General features: G+C 42.2%; 1 protein-coding gene across 2 annotated transcripts in view; it reads right to left on the bottom strand.

Annotated features, from left to right (window-relative positions):
- Window positions 1-3,347: 3,347 nt before the first annotated feature.
- The window catches only part of wtip (WT1 interacting protein), a 57,860-nt gene continuing 50,369 nt past the window's right edge, over window positions 3,348-10,838 (bottom strand). Inside the window, exons 6-8 of one of the 2 annotated variants that reach the window (XM_061669235.1) lie at window positions 7,375-7,426; window positions 7,195-7,290; window positions 3,348-5,679 (exon numbers count right to left, since the gene is read on the bottom strand). In XM_061669235.1, coding sequence (XP_061525219.1) covers window positions 5,527-5,679; window positions 7,195-7,290; window positions 7,375-7,426 — 301 coding nt within the window. In that variant the 3' untranslated portion in view covers window positions 3,348-5,526. The remainder of the gene's footprint in view (window positions 5,680-7,194; window positions 7,291-7,374; window positions 7,427-10,838) is intronic. The other variant, XM_061669244.1, reaches the window with a different exon arrangement.

Here is a 10,838-nt window from a genome sequence, read left to right as displayed (position 1 = left end):
CTTTTTTAATAAATCTGCAAAAATTTCAACAATTCTGTATTTTTTTCTGTCAATGTGGGGTGCTGTGTGTACATTAATCTGGGGAAAATGAATTTAAATTATTTTAGCAAATGGCTGCAATGTAAAAAAGCGAAAACTTTAACAGGTCTGAATACTTTCCGTACCTATATATATATATATATATATATATACATATATATTATACACACACACACACACATACTGTAAATACAGTGCTGTGAAAAAGTATTTGCCCCTTCTCTAATTCAATTATTTTTTTCAGTTTCCCCACTTTAATGTTTAAGATCATCAAACAAATGTAAATATCAAAGATAACCCAAGTAAGCATAAAATGCAGATTTTAAATGGTGATTCTATTTATTAAGGAAGAAGATCTATTCAAAGCTACTCAGCCCTGTGTGAAAGGGATATTAACCCCCTTGTTAAATCATGAATTAATTGTGGCTAATCACATTTAATGGATAGTTCATTTTCACAGACCGAACCCAAGCCTGATTACCTCCAGACCTGTTCAATTAAGAAATCACTTAAAAAGAACCTGTCTGACAAAACGAAGTCAGCCAAACGATCTAAAAAAGCTGCAACAAAATGCCGCGATCTAAAGAAATTTAAGAGAAGATGAGAAATAAAGTAATTGACATCTTGGAAAGGGTCACAAAGCCATTTCGAAAGCTTTAGGACTCCAATGAACCACTGTGGGGGCCATTATCGACAAATGGAGAAAACATGGAACAGTGGCGAACCTTCCCCGGAGTGGCCGGCGTACAAAAATTACCCCAAGAGCAAAGGGATGGCTCATCCAGGTGGTCACAAAGGAACCCAGGACAACATCTGAATAATTATATAGACCTTCCATGCCTCAGCTAAGTTGAGTGTTCATGACTCAACAATAATTAAGAAACTGGGCAGAAATGGCATCCATGGCAAAGTTCCAAGGCGAAAACCACTGCTGACCAAACAACATAAAGGCTCATCTTACTTTGGCAAAAAAGATCTGAATGATTCCCAAGACTTTTGGGAGAATATTCTATGGACTGATGAGACGAAAGTGGACATTTTTTGAAAGTGTGGTTCTCCTTACATCTGGCGTGTATGTAACAGAGAATTTCAGAAAAAGAACATCATAACAGTCAATCATGCTGGTGGTCGTGTGACGGTCTAAGGCTGCTTTGCCACTATAGGACCTGGATGACTTGCTGTGATTGATGGAACAATGCATTCTGCTCTTTACCAGTAAATCCTGAAGGAGAATGTTCTGTCATCAGGACATGACTTCAAGCTGAAGCACACTTGGGTTCTTCAACACATCCAAAACACACTAGCAATTCAACTTCTGAATGGCTTAAAAAAAACTAAATTAAGGTTTTGGAGTGGCCTTGTCAAAGTCCAGACTTGAATCCAATTGAAATACTGTGGCATGACCTTCAAAAGGGGATTCCTGCTCAAACCCCCCCCAGTGTTGCTGAATTAAAACAACTGTGCAAGGAAGAGTGGGCAAAAAGATCTCCACAGAGATGTGAAAGAACCATTGCCAGTTACAGAAAATGCTTAATTTCAATTGTTGCGACTGAGGATGGCCTTAGTAGGTTTTGGGGGCAATTACTTTTTAACACTGAGCCAAGTAGCTTTAAATAGTTGTTTTTCCTTCATAAATATACAACTTTAAATGTTTAGTTGGGTTATATTTGTCTCATATTTACATTTGTTTGATGATCTTTAACATTTAAGTGGAGAAACTATGCAAAAACAAGAATTGGAGAAGGGTGCAAATACCTATTCATAGCACCGTATGTATGAGAGAGAGAGAGAGAGAGAGAGAGAGAGAGAGAGAGAGAGAGAGCTGCCAAATGTTATAGAACGTCAGTATTTTGTTATGGAAATCACTGAACACTGACTTGTGCTGTACCACCGATTGTTTCAGATATTAGGGGTGGGGGGGAAATCCAGCGTCCTACATTACTGGCCAATACAGAGCTGTATCCGACCACCATGAGGAAAATTTCATAAATGGATTTTATGAAATAAACACTATATTGTTTAAAAAAAAAAGGATAAGATTCAAAAAAAACCTGCTTGGGGGCCCCAGTGCTGCCAAGCCGCAGAGGCCAAAGTTCTCTTTGCGTCTGTTGTCAACGCATTGTAAGTCACCAATCATTGCAAATAAACTACACTTTCCATGGGAAAACATTTACTACACTTCTTACCATGCTTCTTACATATATCGTTTATGTTATCACGACGGGAGCCCGAGGGGTGGGTAGGAAAAGACGGAAAAGCATGATGCTAATTGCCAAGCTATCGTGTCATGAAGTTGCAAAACACCAAACTAAGCAGTACTTTTGTTACGTAGGTCTGGCTGGAACCGCGTTATGGCAGAGAGTAAGCAAGTTTGAACAACAAAATAATCCAATTAACACGCGTCTGGAGATATAAATGTAAAATAATTCACGGCCTCACAAGATGCCCCCTGAACAGGAAATTCATTATTATGTCACTGGAGATGTAATCTGAGAACGGGGTCAGGTTAAAAGTATATTATTATTAATAAGAAATATTTGTAATGTACTGTCAGTAAGATAGCCTTTATTAGTCCCACAATGGAGAAATTTCCATCATTTCAGTAGCAATAGTGGACATAGGAAATATATAATATAAATAGCATCCAAGAGAAGACATCTATAAAAGTACATTCACAAAATAGAAATATAAACTATTCAATTCAATCTATCAGCAATGTTATTTGTTTGTTTGCAAGAGTGCTGACTTTCAATTTTTTTTAGATCTGATTCACCTGATTGAAGAGACTTTTTCTCTTTTCTTGTAACCAAGGTTGACAACAGAATTGGTATAGGCCAATTAATCCATAGTCACAGATATTTTTGATGATGGCATGTTGAAATCTCATACTTTGATTCAGGCTGCAACTCCGTCCGCCAGGACAAGGTTGATGCAATCAAAACATTAAAATAACAAATATTGAAGCCATAATTTATTAACAATTACGCTTAAAGAGTAATGATTATGTTGTGCAATTTGAAGAATTATTTTAATCCTATTACATAATATACCGCAACAACTGTTCAGCGGTAAAATCTTGATAAAATCTTGAAAATATGGAAATTCAGACAAATTTGGACAAATTGTTTTGGAAGTGAATTTCTATAGGTTGGCAGCTCTATAAATATATATATATATATATGTATATATATATATATATATATATATTTATATATATATATATATATATTTATATATATATATATATATATATATATATATATATATATATATATATATTTATATATATATATATATATACACACACACACACACACACACATATACATATACTGTATATACACATATACTGTATATATACACATATACATATATATATATATATACACACCTACACACACACACGCAGTAATACAGTGGAACCTCAATAGAACAGACTAATAGGAGCAGGGGTGGGGTCGTCCGATATAGTCAATTGTCCGTTACATTGAAGCACTTTTTTTTTTAGGCCATATACACCAATATTACTGTACAGTACAAAAGTGTTGTTGTGTAGTTTTTTTTTTTTCGTGGCCTAGAACGCCCAGTAGAGTACAAAGACAAAGCCATCCAGCCATGCATTTTCTGAACCGCTTATCCTCACGAGGGTTGCGGGTGTGCTGGCGCATAACCCAGCTGACTTCAGGTGAGAGGCTGGGTACACCCTGAACTGGTCGCCAGCCAATCACAGGGCACACAAACAACCATTCACACTCACATTCAAACGTATGGGAAATTTAGGACAATTTAGAATAGTCAATTAAGCTACCATGCATGTTTTTGGAATGTGGGAGAAAAACAGAGTACCTGGAGAATACCCACGCAGGCACGGGGAGAACATTCAAACTCCACACAGGGAGGCCGGATTTTAACCCGGGACCTCAGAACTGTGAGGCAGATGTGCTAAGCAGTCTCCACCGTGCTGCCAGGAGAAAGTTATTGTCAATAAATATTTTTTAAAAAGCTTGAAAATGTTTGAAAGTCACATTTTATCCCCACTCACCACGCCGGTGTGTGCTTGGTCATGGTGACATTGTTGACGTACAGAACTCATCATAGGCGAGTCAATGAGTCGCGAGGAATTAGTGTGCTTTCTAGTGCCAAATCTGTTGCCAAAAGCGAACGGCCTGACAAAAACAAAACTATTACTGTATTAAAAATAGCATATTCCAGACTCCAGAGACCTTTTGTATTTCTCAGAGTTAACACCGCAGTTATGCTAATAGAACCAAAGAAATAGACCCATCATCACATGGCCGTGGCACGTCAATGCCCCACATTCAACATGGCCTCCACGTAGGCACGGGAGAAACATCTTATGGAATTGGATCTAGTCATATTGTATATCTGTGACCTGGAAAAACTTCAGTCCTATTCACTGCCTGCATTGCGCCACAGCGCCTGTAAACAACAGCGGCCAATTGTCAATTTGTCAACGGCAGACAAATCTAAATTATTTTTGGACACATTTTTCAGTCCTGACAGTCTGTTTTATCTGATATCCGTTATATCAGGGTCCGTTTTAATCGAGGTTCCACTCTATGGGGGATATATTTGTGAATGTGTGTGTGTGTGTGTGTGTGTGTGTGCGCACCTAGCATTGTATTTTCATCGTTCATTAAGACAGTGAATCTCTGGAGGTCTTGTCTAAAGATGTCTACGCGGAATGTCAGTGTTAATGTTAACGGAATGGGATGCCACGGGGGTTGGCGTCAAGATGGTCCGTGAGCTCATGTCAGTGTTAGCGGCTACGAGAGTAGCAGCTATGTGGAGAGCCCGCTCTGAAGGCACAATATGGCCCCACTGGGCCTTTCCCATCCGGTCAGCGGCGGCCCCTCTGGGCGGCGGCGGTAATTCATCCATCAGAATGAAGTGGTGGGGTCACCAAGAGTGGGGGGCATAGACAGAGGCTGTGTGTAACCCCATTGTTGGGTAGCAGCAGCAGAGTGAGTCCACCACCTGGACACCCCACATAAGCGGGAGATGGGCACAACCTTTCCACACTGGAACTGGTCCAGCCAGCAGTGGCCCTTGGAATGAAAATGCGGGGTCATCAGGAGAGGGCATCGGGGTAAGCAGGAGGGTGGGCAAAAAAGAGGATTCATACATGGATGCTCAGAGGGTGGGCCAGGTTGGCCTCTCCGGCCACCTTCCTCTTCACAGCTCAACGCGGGTCGCTGGTAGACAGGCACGACATGGCCACGCTGGGACTGGCTGGTCCAGCCAGCGACGACCCCTTGGGCGGGGTTTATATAGTTGTCGGAAAGGAAGCGGTAGGGCACATATGGGAAAGGGTAACCCCACCCTGGTATGTGGGGCAAATCGATAACTCGGACATTACACATGGACACTTCAACCAAACTGTGTGTACCGAGGGGGGGCAGGTTGGTGTCTCGGGCCACAGGAATCAGATGGGGGTTGGCAACGCCCCCTTTTCCCCCCTCCTCTTCACAGCTCAGTGACGTGGAGCGGGTAGCTGGGGGGCGGGTGCGCCGGAATCTGGGACTGCAGTCGGTGGATGTGGCAGCCGTGGCAGAGCAGGTGGCCGCCCAGAGGGTAACAGAGGTGACCCTCCTCGTCGTTTAGCTGGAGGCCGCAGTCCTGGTTGAAATGACAATCGGTCAATTATGAGATCATAGAATAAGCAAACTGGAGGGGTCGCTAAAATGGCAGATTCAAACCAAAATAGTACACTTCCTGTGTCTTTTCCAGTATGCGTTTTTGAGACTTTGTTGTGGATCTACTCATGACAGACATGTTAGCCAATTTCATGTTGCTGAGTGGCACTGGCTTCAAGAGGCTGTATTTTTGTCCACTTTCATTTTTTTTCCTCAAATTGTGGCCTTCCTTCAATAGCCACATTAGTTACCATGTACATTATCCACTTAAACAGTCCAGTCAAGGTAGTTGAGTAAACTGTTGAGACTGATCAGTTCTGGTTGAAATGACAAATGACAAATTTCAACTTCGGGACCCATCCATCCATCCATTTTCCATACCGCTTATTCACACTAAGGTTGTGGGCGTGCTTGAGCCGGGAGACAAAAATTTAGCTTTCACCTTCACCAGGAAAATGTCAAGCTGACAACCAAATCACCTGAAGGTCGCTAGTATTGGCCCATATACAGCATAAATATTCTATAAATAAAGATGTGTATAATGTATATGTGAGTGTGCGTGTGTTTTAAAATATGGAGCTGGAATATAATATTGATTGCTTGCCAACAGAGAGCGAGACATAGGTTTGCATGTGTTATTTATTTATGCAGACATACAGCCATAATAACAGCTCGCAATTCAGAGGAAACCGTGAACACTGTTAATGTACGGGCTGGGTAATAAATTAAATTGTAATTGTGATTGGCTTCTCACAATTAGAAAAACAAGTTATGTGTAGCAGGAGCGGTGCTTGTTGTGTGCAGGTGCATATTGAGAGTTTTACAGCAAAAGAAAAGAAGACTTAGCTTATTAGTGACCTAAGTATTTTCAGTTGCTGTCGAACTCTCGAATAGGCGACATGTCCCAAAGTTTTGTCAGGGGCCCTCCAAGCTCAGTCGCCGGCGCACCGACGCCGGCACAATCCACTTATATGAGGAAAACAGTTTAATGTCGCTAAAATCCAAAATATTGTGGTTGAAGTGGGCATGGGTAGAGATGGCCACATAAATGTGGGTGACGATAGGTCACAATGTTCTGACATTAAGATTTTTCTGCATAGTGAACGCACATTTGGAGAGGAAAACGCCTATAACGTCCATAGAATCTAAGATATTGGGGCGATTGTGGAAGTGGGCAAAAGTAAAGATGTGCACATACATTTTGGTGATGACCGATTGCAGTTTCATGACATTTAGCTTAAGCTTTTTCTCTATAGTGACGCTATAGAGGAGTCTCCAAAAGGTCTCCAATGAAGTCGGACAGGTTCGATTTTACCGCGACTCTCCGGCGACCCGGCTAGTCTCCAGGAGACGTCTCGCAGATGTCTCAAGAGAATCAAGTCGCCATCAGGTCGCCAACTAGTCTCCAGGCCAGTGAGCTAGGGGTCTAAAAGTATATACCCCATTCTGTGTGTGTGTGTGTGTGTGTGCATGTGTGTGTATCTGTGAGTGAGCTCACCTCACAGTGGTAACATTCCACATGGTAGTCCTTGTCCATTGAGACCACCCGAATGGTCTCCTCAGAGCCCTGACGGGACAATCCCACTGTTAGATGCTTAAATGGCCGCAATGGAGTAATATATCTCCAGTTAGAGATTGAGTCTATTGTACACGTAAAGTATGTGTGCATCGTGGTTACCTGAGATGGGAGAATGGGTTGGTTGCAGGAGGAACACTTGGGAGCAAAAACCCTGCAATGACAAAGGATCACATGGCAAAATCATTACTGTTAAAAAAATATATATATACTCTTCAATTCAGAGGTGTCAAACTCATTTTTGTTGAGGGCCACGTTGGTACGGTTTCCCTCAGAAGGCCGTTATGACAGTGAAACCATATAAATGTTTCATCATCAGATCCTTGTATTATATATACACAACAAAATGATGAATAACGAGTTTTTAAATAGTCAAGAATCATAGTTTGTTCAACTATTGTTACTGTAAAAAGGGGTTTGGTAACAAAAAAATGCAATATCTCAACTTTATTTATTAAATATTTCGATGTGAAATTTTGGTACAGATTTTAGCAAGAATCAATGTAAGTTGACGCAAATGATTTGCTTTCGCCGCCCACATAATATCTGGTAGGCTGGATTTGGCCCCTGGGCTGCGAGTTTGACATGCCTGCTATTTGGTTTTGGTTTTATATCTACTTGATACTCTTTTCATCTGAGAGGTGTTGCTTGAGAATTCATCTTTTTTTTTGTTTCAACAGTATTTAATTTAATATCTTATCGAATTATGACTTGGTGTATTTTGTGTTAATGTTGTTTACAGGTTCGACTCTGTATCATGTATTTTGAGGAACGACTGTATCAATGAATCACGTGTAACTACACTATTGATGTACGATGTGCTGTACTAATCTATTATTTTTACTGTTGACCACATTCAAAAGGAAATATCTGGGATCTTAGAAGTAATTTTTCAGTTTTTTGTGTTGATAATTTTTATTTAATTTGAAGGTTTTGTCTCTCTTTATATACAGTATATCAGAGGAGGGAGAACCTGATAATTTTCTGTCCAATTGTGCAATCCTTTTTATAAGATGTGGCTGTTTTTGTCATTTCAGTTTATTTTGACGTGCTGAATAATCTTATTTCTCCACAAATAACCTCCTTTAATGTCTCCCATAAAAAAGAGTGGGAAATAGAGTTAGTATTCTTAGCTGCCAGAAAGTTATCAATCCCTGTGGAAATTTCTCCATGTGGGCCAAACCATCGAATTCTGCTCAAACTTTGTCTCCAAAACATCGAACCTTGGCTGTCCCTCTGATAAGCTCATTTCTAATTTTATCCAACCTGCTCACTTTGAGCGTGAACGTCAACATCTTCCTTTCCGCCAACTCCAGCTCTGGTTCCTGTTGTCTCTTCAGTGCCACTGTCTCTAATCCATACATCATGGCTGGCCTCACCACTGTTTTATAAACTTTGCCCTTCATCCTAGCAGAGACTCTTCTGTCACATAACACACCTGACACCTTCCTCCACCCGTTCCGACCTGCTTGGACCCGTTTCTTCACTTCCTGACCACACTCACCATTGCTCTGGACGGTTGACCCCAAGTATTTTAAGTCCTCCACCCTTGCTATCTCTTCTCCCTGTAGCCTCGCTCTTCCCCCACCACCCCTCTCATTCATGCACATATATTCTGTCTTACTTCGGCTAATCTTCATTCCTCTGCTTTCCAGTGCATGCCTCCATCTTTCTAACTGTTCCTCCACCTGCTCCCTGCTTTCACTGCAGATCACAATGTCATCTGCAAACATCATGGTCCACGGGGATTCCAATCTAACCTCGTCTGTCAGCCTATCCATCACCACTGCAAACAGGAAGGGGCTCAGGCCTGTTCCCTGATGCAGTCCCACCTCCACCTTAAATTCGTCTGTCACACCTACAGCACCCCTCACCACTGTTCTGCTGCCCTCCTACATGTCCTGTATTATTCTAACATACTTCTCTGCCACTCCAGACTTCCGCATGCAGTACCACAGTTCCTCTCTGGGTACTCTGTCATAGGCTTTCTCAGGATCCACAAAGACACAATGCAGCTCCTTCTGACCTTCTCTGTACTTTTCCATCAACATCCTCAAGGTAAATAATGGATCTGTGGTGCTCTTTCTAGGCATGAAACCATACAGTTGCTCGCAAATACTCACTTCTGTCCTGAGTCTAGCCTTTACTACTCTTTCCCATAACTTCATTGTGTGGCTCATCAACTTTATTCCTCTATAGTTCCCACAGCTCTGCACATCACCCTTGTTCTTAAAAATGGGCACCAGCACATTTTCCTCCATTCCTCAGGCATCTTCTTACACGCTAGAATTCTATTAAACAAGCTGGTCAAAACCTCCACAACCACCTCTCCTAGATGCTTCCATACCTCCACAGGAATGTCATCAGGACCAACTGCCTTTCCATTTTTCATCCTCTTTAATGCCTTTCTAACTTCCCCCTTACTAATCATTGCCACTTCCTGGTCTACCACACTTGCCTCTTCTACGCTCGCTTCGCTCTCATTTTCCTCATTCATCAACTCCTCGAAGTATTCTTTCCATCTATCTGGCACACTACTGGCACCAGTCAACATTTTTCCATCTCTATCCTTAATCACCCTAACCTGCTGCACATCCTTCCCATCTCTATCCCTCTGTCTGGCCAACCTGTACAGATCCTTTTCTCCTTCTTTAGTGTCCAATCTGCCATACATGTCATCATATGCCTCTTGTTTGGCCTTTGCCACCTCTACCTTTGCCCTATGTCGCATCTCAATGTATTCCTTTCGCCTCTCCTCGGTCCTCTCAGTGTCCCACTTCTTCTTAGCTAACCTTTTTCCTTTTTCTGAGTTCCTGTACTGTGAGGTTCCACCACCAAGTCTCCTTCTCTCCTTTCCTGTCAGAAGATACACCAAGTACTCTCCTGGCTGCCTCTCTGATCACCTTGGCTGTAGTGGTCCAGTGTTCTGGAAGCTCCTCCTCTCCACCGAGAGCCTGTCTCACCTCTTCCCGAAAAGCTCCACAACACTCGTCCTGTCTCAGCTTCCACCACATGGTTCTCTGCTCTGGCTTTGTCTTCCTTGACCGTCCACATTCGGTTTGTCCACAACCAGTGTGGCAAAAGGTTTTCCTTGTCTATTTGTCTATTTACATGGGGGCAGCTGTGGCCCAATGGTTAAGATTATCGCCTGCCACTGTGGGGGACCTAGGTTCAAGACCCCGACTGGACCATCCGCCAACATCCCCAGGAGTCACGGCTGTGGTCTCCTTGAGCAAGACATTGATACCCCGAAATGCTTCCCAGGCGCTTCAGCTGCCCCCTGCTCCAGTGTATTCCATTAACATGTGTTCACCGTGATGGGTTAAATGCAGAGAACAAATTTCGTGTGCATGCATGCATGTTCATGACAATAAAAGATGATTCTTCTTCTTCTAATCTTCCTCCCCACCACCAGAGTCATTTTACACACCACCATCCTATGTTGTCTATCCTCACTCTCCCCTACCACTACTTTACAGTCAGTAACCTCCTTCAGATTACATCGTCTGCACAAGATGTAACCCACCTTCGTGCTTCTACCTCCACTCTTGTAGGTCACCCTATGT

Source organism: Phycodurus eques, chromosome 2, assembly GCF_024500275.1.
Source record: "Phycodurus eques isolate BA_2022a chromosome 2, UOR_Pequ_1.1, whole genome shotgun sequence".
Taxonomy (NCBI): domain Eukaryota; kingdom Metazoa; phylum Chordata; class Actinopteri; order Syngnathiformes; family Syngnathidae; genus Phycodurus; species Phycodurus eques.
This window is presented reverse-complemented; position numbering and strand designations above follow the sequence as displayed.